Source organism: Macrotis lagotis, chromosome 7, assembly GCF_037893015.1.
Source record: "Macrotis lagotis isolate mMagLag1 chromosome 7, bilby.v1.9.chrom.fasta, whole genome shotgun sequence".
Lineage (NCBI taxonomy): Eukaryota > Metazoa > Chordata > Mammalia > Peramelemorphia > Peramelidae > Macrotis > Macrotis lagotis.
This window is the reverse complement of record NC_133664.1, coordinates 41,049,331-41,070,265: the sequence shown is the minus strand read 5'-3', so window position 1 is coordinate 41,070,265 and position 20,935 is coordinate 41,049,331. Positions and strand designations below refer to the sequence as shown.

Sequence of the window (20,935 nt, the reverse complement as noted above, 5' to 3'; positions counted from 1 at the left end):
TGCCTCCTGCACCTCAGGGGCACTGCCATATAAGCTCAGTTTCCGAGTTCCCTCCAGGTTTGCCAAAGAAAACATAGAAAAGTAAACATCTCTGTAGACTAGCTGTGCCCCCCCCAAACTGGGCCTTGAGTGAACAAACCTTGTGGATACCAACAGACTCACAAGCTTTTAAGGGTGACCCTATCCAGAGTGATGACAGACGAGATTGTTGAGATTTGCTTTTCCTATCAATAAAAAATGATCAGAGAAGAATCATCTCCTGTATTTTTTTTTAGGATTTTTGCAAGGCAAATGGGTTAAGTGGCTTGCCCAAGGCCACACAGCTAGGTAATTATTAAGTGTCTGGGCCCGGATTTGAACCCAGGTACTCCTGACTCCAGGGCCGGTGCTTTATCCACTGCACCACCTAGTCGCTCCATCTCCTGTATTTTTTATACTAGGAAGAAGGCACTAGTCCCAGCAATGGGGTGTAGTGTGGACAGAGCTGGGAGCAGATGGAAGTGGGGGAGGGATCCTGGATTCCTATTCTAACACTCTGTTGCCTACTAGCTCTCTGACCTTGACTAATTCACGTCCCCTCCCTAGGGCTTCATTTTCTTCTTTGGAAAATGAGGAGGGTTGGGAATCATGGATCCCTTTGGTAGTCTGATGAGGTTCATGGATTCCTTCTCAGAATCAGATTTTTAAATTTATAAAATAAAATACAGAGGATTACAGAAGAAATTAGTTATATGATATGATAAATATAATATAGTAAATAGCTATAAATTATATATGATTGTAAAAAGTATAATTATATATAAATTATATATTTATATCCATATGGGGCAGTTAGTTGGTGCAATGGATAGAGTACTGGCATCATGTAGAACATTGATTTCAGGAAGACCCGTCTTTCTGAATTCAAATCTGGTCTCAGATACTTACTAGCAGTGTGGCCTTGGACAAGTTATTTACCCTTGTTTGCCTTAGTTACTCATCTGTAAAGAAAAATATGAGCTGGAGAAAGAAGTGGAAAACCACTGCTCTATCTTTGCTAAGAAAACCCCAAATGGGATTATGAAGAGATAAACACAACTGAAACGAGTGAACAATAATAGCAAATCTATACACACAAATAAATGTGCTTACAAACATATATTTGTGGGGCCGCTAGGTGACACAGTGCATAGAGCACCGACCCTGGAGTCAGGAGGACCTGAGTTCAAATCCGACCTCAGACACTTAATAATTACCTAGCTGTGTGGCCTTGGGCAAGCCACTTAACCCTATTTGCCTTGCAAAAAAAAAGTATTAGTATAAACATATATTTACATATATGATATGATAAAAAACAAAGTTTTTTGGGTGGAAAAAGGAAACTCTCAAAATAGTTTCTAAAAAAATCCAAATTCATGAATTCCAGATCAAGAACCTCTGGAATGGATTATTTCTAAGTTTCATTATAGATCTAGGGAAGCAGAGAGGTAGAGTAGAAAGGACATGTAGTCACAGATACAGGATCTGAATCCTGACTTTGCCATTTCCTACCTGGATTACTTTGGACAAGTCATTTCCTTTCTCTACATTCTTCATTTGTAAAATGAGGTGCTGTCCCCCATGACTAGTAAGACTTCTTCTATCTCTGAATCTGACATATCATTCTATAAGCTATGGATGTTAAATAATAATAATTAATGATAATAATGCAAGGGGATGACTGAGAGGCTGAGAGTAAAGTCCTTGAGGAAGGAGGCTTCCATGAAGCTTAGGGGAGTAACCAGCTCCCCACATATATATATATATATATATATATATATATATATATATATATATATATATATATATATATATATTAGGTTTTTGCAAGGCAAATAGGGTTGAGTGGCTTGCCCAAGGTCACACAGCTAGGTAATTAGTAAGTGTCTGAGGCTGGATTTGAACTCAGGTCCTCCTGGCTCCAGGGCCGGTGCTCTATCCACTGTGCCACCTAGCCACCTCCTACATATATTTATTGATAAAAATCTGTATCTGATTTTCATATCTAATATTTCTATCATAGTATTGCCCCCTTCTGGGCATTGAATATGCCTATTTCCCACTTTCTCTCTCTCCCCAGAGTGTAACCCATATACTACTACCATGAATAAGAAATACATTCATCTAGTGCTTTATGATTTAAGAGTACTTTGCATAGATTATCTACCTGCCTACTCCCAACCATGCTGTGAGCGAGGTAATGTACTATAATTATTCCCACTTTTACAGATAAGGAAACTGAGGCCAGATCATGTGCCAAGATCACACAGTTATTAAGTTGCAAAGTTAAGTCTCTAACCCAAATCTTAAGCCTTAAAACCCAGCTCTTTTTCTCGTAGACCCCATCTGGAAGAATTGATTTAGTGGATGGAACGGGTATAATAATAGTAATAATAATAGTAGCTAGAATTGATATCTCACTTTAAGGTTTGTGAAGCTTTTGACATATATTTGTTGCCTCATTGGATCCTCATAATAACCCTGAGGGGTAGGTTATTAATCAAATACATTTTACAGAAGAGGAAACTGAGGTTGTGGCTAAGTAAATTGCCCATTCACATAGCTTCTAAGTATCCAAGACAGGATTTGAACTCAGGTCTTCTTAACTCCAAGTCCGATACCTGAGCCTTTGTATCATCTAACTTTCATGAATGAAAATTTCTAAAGCTATTGTTGCCTTCACTTTCCCAATAAAAACTTGATTTTGGGAACTGAGGCAGCTTGGCGTCTCAGGCTTCCAGAGATGGAGAGGATAGAGAAAATGTGGTCCTTAGACAAGAGCATAGACTTGGCTAAAAGGACAGTTAACTTAGGATGGTTAAGGCAATTGGGGATGTGTGTCCTCTGAGGAGAATCACAGAAACCCTAAAGAGAGCAAACCAACGGGATCGGGGAGAATGGAGTCAACAGCTTGGAATGATGAAGGATTTATTGAATTGTTCATACCCACTGATCCAGAGATTCCCATTCCTGGATTCAAATATCAAGGATGTTATTAATAGCATGAAAATATCCACAAATGTTTATGATAGAATTCCTTGTGATAACAAAGAGCTAGAAACAAAAGGGTACTCAATGATTTGAGAGTAAATGAGCACATTTTTATGGTATATGAATGTAATGGGATGTATTTACATTTTTATTTGGCTTATGAATTCCTTAGGGTAGTCTTATCATAATCAAATAGAAACTGATCCTTGCTGGCATCATATTGACTTAGAAAACCTCAAATTATCATTATCCATATTGTATTGTATTTTTATTTATTTAATTAAACATTTCTCAATTATATTTGAATCTGATTTGGGCTGTACTAGGAATTTTTGTTGGGCCATCTGGGTAGTGAATTTATATCTCTGGTAGCATATTGCTGTATCAATGCAGAACCCTACCTTCTCTTCAACTTTTAGTCTAAGAGAATTGTTTGGGGACTCTAACAGGATAATTGACTTGTTCAGGTCTCAGGGACAGTATGTCAGAAGAATTAGAACCCAGTTTTTCCTAACTTTCTTTCACTGTACCATATATGGAACCATTAAAAATAACGAATAAGAAGACTTCAGATCATGATTTCAAATATGGAAAAACTCATGAACGGATTCAGAGCAAACCAGAAGAACCATGTATCTACTATAAAGTAGCAACAAAGATGTAAGTAACGGCAACAGGGAGAAGCAACAGACTTCTGGTCATTTTAGCAGTCAATGCTACTACCTAAGAATTCTGGATTTGGAAGTTAGGAATCCTTTGTTTGTCCATTGTTTTTGGAAAAGACCACAACATCAGGGTGATGCCATGACATGCAAATGAATTGGATTTAAATGGGGAGGGGATGCTGTGTAAGGCCATTAGCCTCTCTTTCTCCTCTGGAGCCATCTGGGTTCAATGACCATATATGGATCAGATCCACTGAGATGGCCCTGGGAGTTAGAAAGAACTGAATTCAAATCTCACCTTGGGCCTCTCCTAGTTATGTGGCCCTAGGCAAATCATCTAACCATTTTTAAGACCTAGCTTTCTTATAGGGATGAAAATAATGTCGACTTCTTAAGTTGTGCTGGTAGGCTTAAATGAAATAATGTGGGTAAATCCCCTAGCAATTTATTAGTTGTTATCATTATTATTATAAATTTTTCAGAGAAGAAATTTGATCAGGGTACTCATTTTTTGTATTTGTTGGTCACCATTTGCAGTGACAAAAAATGCATCAATAAATTTAAGAGGAAAAAAGAAATGGGAATTTAAAAGCAAATAAAAAGTTCTCTTTTACCCCTACTATGGACCACTCATTAAGTCTGGGTGGAGAATCTTTTGGGGCACTTTGCTCAGGTGAGACTTTGGGCAAGTTATTTAACTTCCATAAACCTCAGTTTCCTCATCCATAAAATGAGGGGGTTAGATGACAAGGCCTCTGAAGTCTCTTCCAGTTCCAGATGCCGTAGTCCTATGAATCTCTCTCTACCAAAGAGATCAAAATTTTTCAGTGCCATAGACAGTAAGTTGCCTATGGCACTGAAAGATTAGTGACTTGCCCAAGGTAACCTAGTCAGTTTATGTCAGAGGCAGGGCTTGAGAATTCAGACCTTCCCCTTCCACTACCTCACATTGCTTCTCCTCCTTGCTGGGTGCAAATCATCCCGGCCACTCCTCCTACTAACTCTTCCTTCCTCTCTTCCACTCTCATACTCTTCTCTCTTGTTCCTTCATGCTCTTCTGTCCTTTTCTTTTCACCCCAAAACTCAAAGTCATGGGACTTGGGAACGAGTATGGGGAGAATGGAAAAACCATCCCATTTTGTTATGATCTCTATCCAAGGCCAAGGTTTTCTTGGTCAGGACTACCAGAAAGTCACTGCCACTCACCTTGGTGTAGAGCAAAGCGCCCGTTTCTTCCCGATTCTTCTCTATGTTCTTCTCCCAGTGAATTCTAATGGTCTCCAGAATGTCATCCAGGCCAGTACCAATGGGAGCATCCATTCCTTCCAACTCTGACCCAGCCAGCTGTTTGTACAGCACCTTCACATCCTACAAACAACATTCACTTTAGAGAGGCTCTCAGGATGAAAAGGAGGAAAATCCCACCAGTGCAAAAGTCTTGAAGTGGTGAAGTCCTTTTCTTTTCCTGATAAAATTTTAAGACACCAACCAAGTATAGCTTAGATCTGGTGACCAGCTTGGTATCTGGGCACTTCTCCCTATGACCCCCAAAGGACAGAGGGAGCAGATGCCTCATCTAGGACTTGAGAAAAGGGAGGCTTTAGAACAATTCTGGAATTTCTGAATGATTACTCTATGAACAGTCAATGGCTGGCTGTTCTGCTCACTGCTGATGCCAGAAATAAGAGAAGATAGGCCCAAACAATGACTAGATGGATTAAGGTTAGAGACAAATAAGCATTGTTCTTGGAATCACTTTTGTGTGTAGATTGTATAAAGAGACAGATTTTAGCTGAATGGGGAAATAGAGTAACGAGACCAAGAGATACTCAAAGACAAGAAGAAAAGAAAGACAGAGAACTGAATTTTGTTTTTTTTTTAAATTCAGTAAAACTGTGATCCAATGTATCTGACTTTGTGCATTTAAAAACAGGGTAGTGAGAAGGGATCCATAGGTTTCAACAGCCTGGGCCAAAAGTTAAGCACCCATGCTTTAGACCTATTACTCAGTCAATCAACAAACATATACTAGATGTCTACTATGTGCTGGTACTTGGTCGGACATTTATCTTCCTGTGCAGTTTCAAATTCAATGAAGTTTGCCTAGGCCAATGGAGCAGATGGCCTTAGAAGCCACCACCTCCAGGTTAGACAATTATGTCTCTGAGCCACACAAGTTGTCACTTGTTGATCAGAGACCTTTTTATAAAAGGCAGTTAGGTGATGCAGTATACTGGAATCAGAAAGACCTGAGTTCAAATTCCACCTTAGATATTTCCTAGCTGTATTATCCTGGGCAAGTCACTTTAGTGCTGTCTGTCTCAGTTTCCCCATCTTCAAACTGATTCGATTATCTCAGTCAGGGCACCTACTTCAAACACATACTAGCTGGGTAACCCTGGGCAAGTTAAGTTACTTAACCTTTGCCTTAGTTTCCACATCTCTAAATGAGGATAATGGTACCACCCACTTCCAAGGGTGGTTAAAATGAGATAAGGATACAATGAGATCATATTTGTAAAATACTTATGTTAAAAAGCTATAATTATCCTGACACAGGTAATCAGTGGCCAGAGGCAACCTACCTCTTCATGGTTCTTTGACAAAAAAGCCAGTTCTTCTTTCATGCTTTCAATCTGGCTCTCTAGATCCATTTTAGTCAAATTAGCATCATCAATCACTTTGTACAAGGAGTTTATTTCATCTTCAGCTGCTTTTCGGAAAGACTGCTCATTTTCATATCTGCAGACAAAGAAATAATCATCACAGCTGGGTAACTAACCCAAAGGGAAGAAAAAGCATATTATAAATGATACCATCATACAAATTGTGTGACAGACAGGAGCCAAAAGAGAACCCTCCCTCCTCAGCATAGAATCAGACAGTGCTGTCATCACACCTTGATTTCTAAAAATTCCAGTGGTAACAGTTGGGGTCTCATTACCTGTCTTGGCAGGCAAGTTTCCACCCAGAGTTTAATAAGGGAAGACTCAGGGTTAGTCAAGAGAACTCCTGCTTTGAAGCCATTGTTCAGATAAGACTCCTTGGGCAGTCATTTAATCTTGGTGAGTCTCAGTTTCCTTATCTGTAAAATGAGGGGATTAGACTAGAATGCTTTAGGGGCCCTCATTGGATTCTTCATGGAGTCCCCTAAGGCCCAGAGTTTACTCATAATTATTCCTTCACTTAGTCTTCACATTCAGATCAACTTCTTGTACCTCAGTTTATCCTGTCTGTATGTGGGAGATGACTGATACTTCATATATCAGATGACTCACTGTTTCTTTGACAAAGCATTTCTGTTCTTTAACCTTTAGTATTTTGCTCCTAGAAATAGTCTCAAAAGAATATTCACAAATAGGGGGGGAAAAGAGGAAAGGAGAGGAGAGAGAAGAGAGAAGAGAAGGGGAGGATTGGAGAGGGGAAAGGGAGGACCCTTTCTCTATATCCTTACAATATTTAGAAGTCTATAACCTACAAATTAGCACCTGTTTACAATCGTTTCCTGTGTGTTAGTCCTCTTAACTAGTTCATAAAATTGTTGATGTCAGGGGATCATATACAAATTGATGGAACATTGGTTCATTTAACTACATTAAGGGAAATCATCACAAAAGATCCATTTTAAAGATGGAAAGGTAAGTGAGTCATAGAGAAGTGACTTCTGTTTATCACAGCTGAGCTCTTGAACAGATATATAGAATTTTAGAACCTAACTAAATTCTCTTTCCTATATTCTCAGTCTGAGCATATATGGAATCATTTCCATCCTCAAACCCCACAAATCATATCTCTTTCATAGAATATCATAGAATTATAGACCTAGAACAGATAGCTCTAGATAATTCATAAACTATCTACTCTAACCCACCCATTTTACAGATGAGAAAACCGAGACTCAGAAAACATCATAGGAATACAGAGTTGAAAAGGACCTCAAAGGCTATACACTGCACCCCTATCATTTTACTGAGGTGGAAACTGAGGCCCAAAGAGTTTAAATCATATGCTCAAGGTCACACAGGTCATAGATCATCTTTATTTTTTTTTTTAGTTTTTGCAAGGCAATGGGATTAAGTGGTTTTCCCAAGGCCACACAGCTAGGTAATTATTAAGTGTCTGAGGCTGGATTTGAACTCAGGAACTCCTGACTCCAGGGCCCGTGCTCCGTCCACTATGCCACCTAGCCGCCCCCCACAATATCTCTTACAATTATGGTATAGTGACAGATTCTCTCTATGTCACTTCTTTTCTTACTAATAAGCTTCTTAGGGACAAGAGATTCCTAAATGGGTCACTATTTTTCCTGGACAGGATGACCACATGTGATATAGGTTGGAGACAAGATTTTTGTCAGTTTTGCATTGGATCTTGTGTTCCTTGAACTTTCGTATAGCTATAGGAGCCAGAGTTCCATTTCTAGTCTGTTGTTGCTCAGACATTTTAGTCCTATCTGATTTTTCATGAACCTATTTGGGGTTTTCTTGGCAAAGACACTGGAGAGGTTTGCCATTTCCTTCTCCAGGTCATTTTACAGATGAGAAAAATAGGATTAAGTGACTTGCTCCAGAATCACACAGCTAGGAAGTATCTGAGGTCAGATTTGAACTCAGGAAGATGAGTCCTAGCTGCCTGTCTTATAGTCTGGTCTCCTCATTTGCTCACTTTCCAGTCTTCCTACACTTCACACCCTCCTGTGTGTGAGTCACCTGTTATATATTCTGTGACACTGGCCATTCCTTGACCTACACCCTCCATCTCCCAACTCCAGTCATTTCCCCTGGTTGTCCCCCAGACCTGGAATGCTCTTTCCCCTTATCTCCACCTCCTGGCTTCCTTCAAGTATCAGCTACAATCCCATCTTCTACAGAAAGACTTTCCATTGTCCCCTTAATTACAGCACCTTCTTTCTGTCTGGCAAGGGACTATCTTTTGCCCCTTTGTATCCTTAGACTTAGCATGATGACTGATAGATAAATGTTTTTTGACTGACTGATTGAAACCCAGAGAGAGGTTACCCAGCTAGGGAGAAGCTGCCTTAGGGTTCTGTGACTCTGTGGCCCCAAGCACCCGTTAGTTCTTTCTCCAAGAAATATTTAGTGGTGATGGGGAGCAGCAGTTAGGTGACTCAGTGGATAGACACCCAGCCCTGGAGTCAGGAGGACACAGACACTTAATAATTATGCAACTGTGTGACCTTGGGCAAGTCACCAAAAAAAAAGAGAAAAATATCTGATGAGGAAGTTGAAGAAAGTGGACTTGAGGCCAAAGTAAGATAGATGTCACGGTTGGGCAACCCAGTGGCAAAGGTCCTTACGACACTGTTACCTCTCTTTAAAATCTTCAGCACAAGCCTGAGTGTTCTCAGTCTGCAGCATAAGCCGAGCATTTTCCAAGACAGCGTCTCCCACCTGGAACAAATACATGAGTGAGAGCCCACAAATAGATACCTTCTGCCTCTTACAGATGTTGGGCAAATAGTGCAAGTTAAATCCTTGAGACTTTTGTCTCAGGTGGATCATTGAAGACAAAAACAAATGGAGAAAGGGTTGGGTAAACATTATAATGGCCTAAATATTATAGATCTTAGATATAGGACTGGACAGGACCTTAGAGCTCCTCAAAGGAAACTGAGGCTTACAGAGTTTAAGTAACTTACCTGATTCATCCAGGTAAGAGAGTCAGAAGGCCTCAAAGGTTGGGGGGTAGCCCCTTGGTGGAGCAGGGTTTGGAAAAGCATTGGTTGGGTGCATTGTAGAGGGAATCATGGTGTAGTATGGGTTTAATGTAATGGCCTGTGAGGTCTCTTTCAAGTCAGAGATTCTATGATTCTACTATGATTCTAGGAATAGAATTATAGGAACTGAGGCCGAGGAGGGGAGGGAGGGAGGGAGGGAGGGGGAGGGAGAGGGAGAGGGGGAGAGAGAGAGAGAGAGAGAGAGAGAGAGAGAGAGAGAGAGAGAGAGAAAGAGAGAGAGAGAGGAGAGACAGAGACAGAGAGACAGAGAGAGATGTCTAGAACCTGGTCCAAAGTCAGCCAAATCTGCCCTGGAGATGTGATGTGGTTAGGGACTTACAGCTCATTTCAGACCCCAAGCTGATTCAAGGCCCTACAGGGATCTCTGTTACCAGAAGGCTGGGAGGAAGGCAGGAATGGGGAAATTCAGTCATGAGCAGCCTGGCCCCGAGGCTGGCTCTGCTCCATTTCCCATGACAAACTCTTGTCTTCGTCTTCTTCCATCTCTACGAAGCAGTATTTCATATTTTTAGCAATCCCCTCTCCGAACATGCTCAACATACTTTTCAGGCATTTACACATTCTTCCCCACACTATCCCTGACATCTATCATTTCCATTTCACAAATGGCAAAGCTGAGTCAATGAGAAGCTTCTTAAAAAAAAGGCCATATGCCACATAACCATGGTTCTAGGATGACTTAATGAAGTCCTGTTTGAGTAAGGTGGGAGGTTGGTCCCTGGGATCCTGGAGCAGGAAGGATCTTTATCCAACCTTCCTATTTTACAGAGAGGGAAACTGAGTCCCAACTCCATTTCCTTTCTGATCCTTTGACCCCAGGGGTATCAGGATTGGAACACAGACCCTTAAACTGTTGCTTTCTCAGCTGACATGGAAGGAGCAGGCTACGTCAGACTTTTACATCTCCAGTTACTGGTTGCTTGAGGCCCAAGATGACTTGTTCCTTACTTTTGGGTTAGGACAAGGAGATATTCTTCCTGAAGAATTAGTCCCTGCTGACTGAGGGCCAAGGAAGCCAAACTAAATGTACCTTCAGGGAGGATCAGACCTACTGAGATTTATTCAAGTTCCAGGCTTTATTAGTTTACTTGTACGTAGTACATAGTACAACTGGGGATAGATGGGAGCTTGACGTGAAAGCTAATTATAGGCTTCCACTTGCCAAAAGTGTGGTTTGCTGGCACATGTTTCTCCTCCTTCTTCACTAAACAAGCAGTTTAAAAATAAACCAGCACTGTGCATATCATTCATCTTCCCAATCCTTTCATTGTTGGCTGAGGAAAAAGCTTGTTTTGTATCCTGGATGAATATTCCAGCCCTAGCTTGTGGAAGGGCTGAGAATTCATAGGGTCAGAGCCCAATGGGACCTCAGTGGCAGATGGGTGGCAGAGTATGGGGAACCTTTTACCTTGAGGCAGGATGATCCTAGTTCAAATCTTACTGTATTAGCTGTGTGACCATGGATGAGGTCACTTAAACTCTCTCACCCTTAGTTTCCTCTTCTGTAAAATGGGGATAATACTAGTCCTTTCTTCAAAGGGGAGTTGTCAGGAACAAAGGAGGTAACACGTGTTTTACACATCTTAAAGAGCTATATAATTGTCAAATAATTATCATATATAAATGATATAATTGGCATATTTTATTATTATATTGCACTAATTATATTACATAAATTATTATATTATTATTGTCCAATAATTTTAAAATCATATCTGACTCTTTGTGACCCCACTGGGGTTTTCTTAGCAAAGATACTGATGAGAAAAGTGACTTGCCTGGAGTCACACAACTAACTAGAGTCTGAGAACAAATTTGAATCTAGGTCTTCCTGACTCTAGGCTCAACAGTCTATTTGGTGTACCACCTAGTTTCCCCTTATATTATTATTTCATTATAAAATACAAATATTACATCCTCATCCTCATCTAATCATTTGCAATGAAACTAAGGTCCAGAGAAATGACTTACCCTTATGAGTCCAAGCTCAGTGTTCTCTCTCAGGATCATAGATTGAACCCTGGAAGGGGTTCTACAGATCATGTAGTTTGACTTTCTCATTAGATGAAGGAGGAAACTGAGACCCATAGCATGGAAGTGATTTGCCCAGGCCCTCTGGGTAAGTGGCAGAGCTCAGATTCAAACCCTAGTTTTCTCATTTCAGAAGCATTGCTCTTTCCATGATACTATACCTCTTCTTTTTTGGTGGCAGGACCTAGATCCTCCATGGATTGAGAGTAGAGATCCCAAGATGGGGGGTCTGGAAGGATTCCTAGAGAATAGCTAAGTCACCCACTGCCAAGAAAGGTGGAGACCCATGGCTTGCCAAAAGTTACACTCTTCATTGGCATCCATGATGACTCAAAGGACATTGGCCTAATAATCCACATAGGAAAAACCAAGTGGATGAGGAGGGAAATCACAGACCAGAGATTTAATAAACTCATATCCTTGAATTTCAAATCTACTCTTATTCTTTCTATACCTCACCAGGCGGATGGGGCAGGCAAATGGAACCATTTTCATTGGAGCCAGGGAATCTCCAGCGAGGGGGAGAGATCCAAAATGAAATTCTTTAAGGGGGGATATGGGAAGAAAAAAAAAGTCTTCTACTAATACCAAAATTCTCTTAGATTTAGAGCTGAAAGAAGCTTTCTAGGCCATTTAGGGCAAAGTTCTTAGTCTTTTTTTGTGTGAGCCCTGAACCCTGAGCAGTCTAGTAAATAGAAACTTCTCAGAATAGCATTTTTAAATGTATAAAATGAAATATTCAGGATTACAAAGAAAAACAATTATATTAAAATACAGTTATTTGGGGGTAGCTAGGTGGTGCAGTGGATAAAGCACAGGCCCTGGAGTCAGGAGTACTTGGGTTCAAATCTAGTCTCAGACACTTAATACCTAGCTGTATGGCCTTGGGCAAGCCACTTAACCCCCTTTGCCTTTGCAAAAACCTAAAAAAAAAATACAGCTATTTAAATAACTTAAGTAACAAATTCTCAGATACCAGGTTAAGAATTTCTGATGTAGATCAATCCTCTAATTTTACAGAGGGGGAAACTGAGCCTGAAATAGTGAAGACATTGGTTCAAAGCATCTGAAGCATCAGAGACAAGCTCAGCTCTTCCCATCTTCAAGTCAAACACTCTACTCCTTGTACCAGTTAAAAAAGATCTGACCCGTCTTTCCAGAGTGCCTGATTCCCAATCTATCTTACTCATTTTTCCCTGATTCAATATTTCCCCCTTTCTTGTGATTTTATCCTTTATCCTTTTCTTTTTTATTTCTTTAAACAAATTCATTGAGACTTATTTTTTATAAATTTATTTATTTTGAATTTTACAATTTCCCCCCCCAATCTCGCTTCCGTCCCCCCCCCCCAGAAGGCAGTCTGTTAGTTTTTACATTGTTTCCACGGTATACATTGATACAAACTGAATGTGATGAGAGAGAAATCATAGACTGATACTTACTGAAATCAGGAAGACCTCAGTTCACTTCCTTCAGACACTTAGTAGCTGTATGACCCTGGCCAAGTTACTTAACTGCTATTTACCTCATTTTCCTCATCTGAAAAACGGAGATAATTAAAAACCCCTACCTCTGAGGGTTGCTGTGAGGATCAGATGACATAATAATTGTAAAAGGCTTAGCTATTAATATCAATTCTTTTAAAAATATTTCACTAATATTTATTTATACCCCTTCTCAATACCCCCCCCCCCCGTAGAATCCTCCCTATAACAAAAAGAAATTAGTTAAGAAAATCAGACTGATAGAGCAACTGTGTCTGACCCTGCTGTAACCACAGACCACCACTTCTCTAACAAAACTTCCCTGCTCTTTCCCCTTCTTTTCCCATCAGTCTTGAAAGGAGCTCCAGGCTTCCATGAACTCCCCTGGGATTGCTGCTTTTTTAATTACTATTCTAAGATTACCTTTTTGGCATGACCTTTTAGATCATTCCATTTTACCTTGTTTTTAATTATAAAAGAAATGCTTGGATAGGAGAGCTACAAGCTATATTTTATTCCACACTCCTGCTCCTTTGAGGCACTGAATTACATATTCCTTGGGGACCCCCAACATTAGGCCTAAGACAGCTGAGGCATGCCTCTGGGTCTGACTTTTTATTTATCTACTATGTTGACCCAAGTTTTTTATACACAATCATAGACTCATGGAGTTAGAATTAAAAGCATCCTTTAGATGCCATTGAATTCAATTTTCTTGGATTACCTATGTGGAAACAGATAAAGAACAGAGAAGTTAACTGACTTCTCCTGGGGCATGGAGTCAGCAAGTTTCTGAGGCAAACATTGAACTCACTTCTTCCAGACTTTAATTCCCTATTATTAGCAAAGTCAATTCCCTATTAATGAGCCCATGCTCTGGATCAGGTGGAGGTGATAGCAAAACAAAGGAGAGCATCAAAATATTTTGGAGATATACCATTTCCCATTGCTAAGCCCCAGCAAGTGGGTGCCCTGAACTTGGCATAACAATAATCCTTGGCACTCTGGATGAACTCACCCTCTGGCAAAGTGTGTTGCCAGGTGTTCATTGAAGGATTTCTGATTTTAGCTCCCCCCATTTCCCAGGGACCTGAGAGCCAACATCTATCACATTTCTGTCATGCTCCCAACCCCTGTTTCTCCCATCACAGAACTCAGATTCTGTACCTGAGTAATCATGACCACCAAGATTTGAAACAATATACTTAAGAAATGATTCCATAGGACCCATGAGAACAGCAACTCAAGACCTAAAAATGCTTATATCCATGATCCAGCCCAGTACTTACATAAATTCTGCCTTTCCTCCAGAAAGGGGGCTTCCATTTGCAAATGCCATTTTCTTCACTCTAAAATTAATTAAGCTTCTATTTGTGTCCTGACTCTCCTGTCTCTAACCTTCCCTGTCTTGGTCCTAGCTACCCACAGATTAGAGGCTGGTTCTGGTCAGATTTACACTAACAATCAAAACAACATTAAATGGGGCCTCCAGAACTGAACACAGTATTCAGATCTCCACTTGTCTGTTAGACATCACCCCCTTAATTTTCAGGCAACTCAAACACAAATCATACCAAACTGGCTCCTGTTCCTAAATTGTGTTCATAAAACTTATTGCTCTTCCACTGGGGGGCCACAACCAAAAACTGGGAGCCACAACCTGAAAGTCATCCTTGTTTCCCCCTTTTTTGTCTAATCAAGTAACAAGTCTTATCAATACTCTTCCTGATATCTCCCATCAGTCCCTTTGCAAAAGTCTAAATTGATCTCCCTGCCTCCAGTCTCTCCCTTCTTTGATACATCTTCCACCTAGCTGTCAAACTGATGTTTCTAGGGGTAGCTAAGTGGCACAGTGGATAGAGTACCAGCCCTGGAGTCAGGAGTACCTGAGTTCAAATCCAACCTCAGACACTTAATAACTACCTAGCTGTGTGGCCTTGGGCAAGCCACTTAACCCCATTGCCTTGTAAAAAAAAACCCTAAAAAACCAAAAAAAAAACCCCAAAACTGATGTTTCTAAAGCAGAGGTATGACCATGACACTTTCCCACTCAATGAATATAATTTAATAATCTTCCCTATTATCTCTTGTAGTTTAAATATGAATAATCATGTTTTTGTTTCCTTAATTTTGAACCAACATTGAATTCTTGGTACAAGTCTATCTTAAGCATAGCTATTTTTTTTGCTAGTGTAATATTTTTTGTTATATTTAAAGTTAAAAGCAACCTTTAGATGCCATGAAATCCAACCATCTTGTTTTACCAATGTGAAACAGATGAAGAACAGAGAAGCTATTCGGCCCCTTCTGGATTGTGGAGTCAGTAATTTCCAAGACAGAATTTGAATCTGGGTCTTTGAGATCCCCAAGACCACAACCCAATGCATGCAGGAATTGGGGGAATAAGACCAGAGGTGATGCTATCCTAGGATTGTATCTAAAATCTTGTATCTTCTTTTTTTTTAGTTTGTTTGGTTTTTTTTGCAAGGCAATGGGGTTAAGTGGCTTGCCCAACCACACAGCTAGGTAATTATTAAGTGTCTGAGACAGGATTTGAACTCAGGTCCTCCTGACTACAGGGCCAGTGCTCTATCCACTGTGCTACCTAGCTGCCCCTTAAATCTTGTATCTTCTGACCAAACTGTGTACCTCCATTAGAATCTAAGCTCCTTGAGGGAAGGGATTGTTTCATTTTGGTCTTTGTATTCCCAATATACAGCTTGCTTTGTTGTTTAGTTGTGACCAACACTTTATGATCCCAAGGACCATACTCATAGGGTTCTCATGGCAAAGAGACTGGAGTTGTTTACCATTTTTTCCTTCAGTGATAAGGCAAACAGGGCAAGTGACTTTCTCAGGGTTACATAGCTAGAGAATATCTAGTCTCAACACTCTATCCATGCAGCTGTCTAGCTTTCTCTACCTAACACAAAGAAGGTTTTTAATAAACATTTTGAATATTTGAATAGCATCCTTATGTTGAATTTGGGGCAGGTGGTGCAGTGGCTAGAGTGCTGATCCTAGAGTCAGGAAGACTCATCTTTCTGAATTCAAATCCAAGTCAGACATTTACTATCTATGCAACCTTGAGAAAATTACTTAACCCTATTTGCCTCAGTTTCCTCATCTGTAAAATGAACTGGAGAAGAAAAATGGTGAATCACTCTAGTCTCTTTGCCACAAAAACCCCCAATAGGGTCATGAGTGAATAATAATCATAACAATAACATGTGATAATTTTTTTAAAAGTTTTTACAAGGCAGATGGAGTTAAGTGGCTTGCCCAAGGTCACACAGCTAGGGAATTATTAAGTGTTTGAGGCTGGATTTGAACTCAGGTCCTCCTGACTCCAGGGCCAGTGTTCTATGCACTGCACCACCTAGCCGCCCAACAGCAATCACATTTGTGGAACTGGATAATGAAGAGACTTGGAGCACTTAGGCATCCTTCTTGTTAGAATAACTAATAAATCCATCATATTCATAAGGAAAAGCATCCTGGAGAGATGATGTCTTAGGGAAACAACTCTTTTTTAAAGAGGTCAAAATTGACTGTAACATATAATTTCATTAAGCCCATCAAAGCTAAATTTGGTCTGGATCTGGAAAACAAAACAGAACATTAATATAATTTCAACTACTTATAATTCATTTCTCCAGAGCTAGGAAAGAATTGTAAAATTTAAGAAATGCTGCTGATGTCATTGCCAGAGGTCATATCCTTTGCCATTTGTCTCCAACCTAATGGAGGATGTTCTGTTGTCTGAGATGCAGAGAAGTGGGTTTGAACCTTAAGTTTCTGGACTAAATACAGAAAATTGGGATGAAACAAAGAACTGTCAGAATAGAATCATCTAGACTCAGCCTTAAAGACAGTCAAAATGGATGGCTGCCTGCAAATTGAGATTTAAGGGGTCCTGGATTTGCTCTCAAATAGCTCCCCCATTGACTTGGAACTCTGCCAGTCAGATAAAGGTATTGACTCTTAATCAAAACAACCATTGCATGCAGGTCATTAATAAGTATTATTTAGAATCTGCAATATTCCTTAGATGAGTCTTAAGGGAATGAGGCACTTTTTGTTAGAGTGGGGAGACAAAATATCTAGTTTTTGGGGTTTTTTTTTCCCAAGCCAAGAATCCAAAGCAAATCTTAACCCTTTTATAGACTATTGACTGACAAAAATCCTTACTTATTAAGAGCTATATAATTAATAAAATAAATAAATCTGACTCGGCTTCCTCATTTTTTCCTGGTTTCTGCTCTCCCACCCCTGACTTCTTTCTTCTCAGTTCCTTTTCCTTTGAATTTTGAGAAATTCCCAAGAACAGTGGCTCTGAGATTGAGTAGGTTCTGACTAGGATAGAGAATTTCACCAGGTTTTCATCTGGCTTAGGATAAGGAAGGTTGATCTAGTCCTCAAAATATAGCCTGAAGACAGTAGAATTGGATGAAGAGGTAGGTCTGGACAGCTGCAGGCAACCAGGGACCTGGGCCCGTGGGTCCTCTTGGGGGGGGGGGTGATGCTAGGAAGGATGAGCATGATGAGAACATAGAAGGTAATGAAAAGAACAATATAACTGAAATCAGAGGATTTGGGTTTGAATCCTAGCTTTCTTACTACTAATGTGACTGGGAAAATCCCCATCATGTCTTGGTTTTCATTTCTTCATATGTAATTTAGGGGTGGAACTGGGGAGATGGGTTAGACCAGATGATCTCTATGGCCCCTTCCAGTCCCACACTCTGCCATTCATTCTTTCATTGTATTATCATATTTTGTCTCATGGTGGGGGGTGCCATGAACCCTCTATTGGGCTAAATTAAGTGAAGCCCGCCACCTAGTGGTGTAACCCTGAATAAATAATTTTTGTCTACCATCATAAATGAAGTGGGCTAGAGAAATCTCTATGAATGAGGATTTTGTAGCATTTAAAGCTAGAGAAGGTAACCCCATTCAACAGATGAGGAAACTGAGACACACAGAGGTTAAATGGCTTACTTGGGGATAAAATAGGAGGAACAAGATTTGAATCTAGATTTTTTTGATTAAAAATCTAAGATCCCTGTCATATTCACAGGCTATGGGTTCAAATCTTGCCTTTGCTAGTCAGTACCTTGATATCCTCCATAATCAATGAGAGAGCGAATGATGTCCTTCAATAGTAAATGTACTGAATTTGAAACACAAAGACAAGAGTTCAGATCCTGGCTCTGCTATTTATTACTGTATGGCTTAGAAAATTAGTCATTTCCCCTGTCTCTAGGTCTTTGACTCATCCTCTGCAAAATAAGGTTGTCAGATTAGATGATCTCTGAGGTCTTTTAGTGCTTCAGCCTCACAAAACTCACACCTCCATGGGTGTCTATATACAGGCAAAATGTATTTCATTAGGATGGATACCCAGAAAAAAAATTTAAGGTGATTTATTGAATACTCAGACACAAACTAGAGGAAATAAAATTTCCTAATTTTATTGAATTTAAGTTCAATTAAATTGAATTAAAAAAAATTAACAACTGGATTGTGCTTTTAAAATACAAACTTCTAAAAGAAATGAGACACAAAATGAAACCTTCATTTGGTTGTGCCTGGACACATGCAATATATCCTATGGGAATGACTATAATCTATTTCTCCTTTTTCTAAATTAAAACATTTTAAATGTATTTTTTAAAAATTTCACCATTTATTTATTTATGTTAAATATATAATCTAGTTCTTACTTTTAAAAAGCATCTTATATGATGGGCTCATTTGGGGAAAAACCCCCCAAAAGAGAGGATCTGACCACTGTGTCACAAGTTTTAAAGTGAAATCTACAAGACCAGTAACATCTTTGAAAGGGCAATTATTAGGGGCAGCTAGGTGGTGCAATGGATCACACCGGCCCTGGAGTCAGGAGTACCTGGGCTCAAATCCGATCTCAGACACTTAATAATTCCCTAGCTGTGTGGCCTTGGGCAAGCCACTTAACCCCATTTGCCTTGCAAAAATCTTTTAAAAAAAGGGCAATTATTTGCAATCAAAAGCATAACTGGTATTTATCAATGAAAATACTGACTTTGTCAACTGAAGGTTCTGAGGCAAGCCAGTGCAATGTTGGGTATGTGGTCTGACATAGCTGCTTTTCCAATACAATGCCACAAGCTGAGCTACAAGAGAAGGAATAATGAGTAGGGACCAAATTGGCATCCAGTGTGGGGAAGACATACTAAGACCTTAACAACTGCACATCTGATACTTTCTCACAATAAAAGCTACCCCCTCCTCCCTTTTTTTCCTTTTCTCCTCTTGCATGGCTCTGTGACATCTTGTCAAAAACTGTTGAGATCACCACTCTCATTATTCATTTCCCCTGGGCCTGACCTCAAAGAGTTCATGAATATAAGATGTTTTGCTCTGCTTTTTTTGCACTAGTAGCTCCTTAGGGGATGCTTTGGCTCGGTGGCTCCTGACCATCTTGGCCTTCCAAGAATCAACATAGGTATGGTCTCATTGTGACTCATTTACGAGCCCAGAGTCCCCTCCTTATGGGTTGGGGTTGAATGGGAGGGAAAAAACAATTTTGTAAACTTTAAAATTCCTTTTCTTTCCCCTTTAACCCTCCCCTCTTCCACCCTTCCCTATTTCTGTCAAAGGCAGCACCATTCTTTCAGTCTTCCAAGCTTGTATTAAACTACTTTGCATTTACACTGTACATTTGTTTGTAAAAATTTATAGATGTACCTGTCCCTCCGATTATAATATGAATTCCCCAAGTTTTGAGGAGTGCCTCTTTAGGTTTGTATCTTCCACATCTCTCAAAGTGCCTAGCACACCATAGGTGTTTGTCATCAGAATCAATTACTTTCATTATTAATCATGTTAATCACCTACACTTATAGAGGGCTTTAAGATTTACAAAATGCATCAATGCATTCATAATTGCTTATTGGTTGATTGAAGGATTTTGATTGCTATATAAATTGGATTTATTATTTAGTGGATGGTTCCCTTATAATTTGCCTTGGTCAGACCATCTCAAGTACTATGTTTGATTCTGAATTTAGGGAAGACAGAGAGATCCCAGAGATCATCTCATTTTACAGATCAAGAGCCTGGGACCCAGAGTAGGGAGGATCCCAGATTTCTCCTTTGTCAAATGAGTTGGGCTAGATACTCTTAGAATCAGTGACTTTGAAGGGACCTCCAAGGCCATCAACTCCAGTTCACATCTACCCAAGAATTCCTTCTACAATACTTCCTCACAGGGGTTTATTTATCCCCCTCTTGAAGACTTTTGGTGAAGGGAGAAATCTACTGCCTCAACGACTGTACTCAAGCCTTTGACTGGGAGGATCACAACAAAAATGGGCAAGTCATCAAAGAGACCAGATTATTTTACTTATCTTCTGAGGATCCTATCTACAGGTCAAGAAGCAAAATGGAACACCAAACATGGAGCAGCCAATTGATTTAAAACAGGGCAAGGTTTATTTCCTTACCTTATATGCAGAGCACATCATTCGAAATACGAGGCTGGACAAATCAAAAGCCAGAATGAAAGTCACCAATAGAAATATCAATGATCTCAGATATGCAAGTGTTACTATGATGATAGAAAGTGAAGAAATATTAAGAAATCTCTTGATGAGGGTAAAAGAGAACATTATAAAAGCTGCCACTAAGCCTAATAGCAACAAAACTAAGATCTTGGCAACTGAGTCTATCACATCTTGGCAAATAGAGGGAGAAACTGTTAGATTTTTATATTCTTGGACTCAAAGATCATTACAGAAAAGCAACTGCAGTCATGAATTTGGAAGACACAAGACCTTCAGAAGAAAAGTCATGGCAAATCTGGGCAGAATATGAAAAAAAAGAGACGTCACCTTGCCAACAAAGATCCATAGTGTCCAAAATATGGTTTTTCCAGTAGCAGTGTATGACTGTGAGAAGTGGGTTATAAGAAAAGTTAAGAATTGCCAAATTGATGTTTTGGATTG

General features: G+C 39.8%; 1 protein-coding gene across 1 annotated transcript in view; it reads right to left on the bottom strand.

Annotated features, from left to right (window-relative positions):
* Positions 1-20,935, bottom strand: part of BFSP2 (beaded filament structural protein 2) — a 62,154-nt gene that overhangs the window by 15,804 nt on the left and 25,415 nt on the right. The window contains exons 2-4 of the mRNA XM_074195213.1: positions 9,003-9,085; positions 6,260-6,416; positions 4,881-5,042 (exon numbers count right to left, since the gene is read on the bottom strand). Of these exons, the coding sequence (XP_074051314.1) occupies positions 4,881-5,042; positions 6,260-6,416; positions 9,003-9,085 (402 nt within the window). The remainder of the gene's footprint in view (positions 1-4,880; positions 5,043-6,259; positions 6,417-9,002; positions 9,086-20,935) is intronic.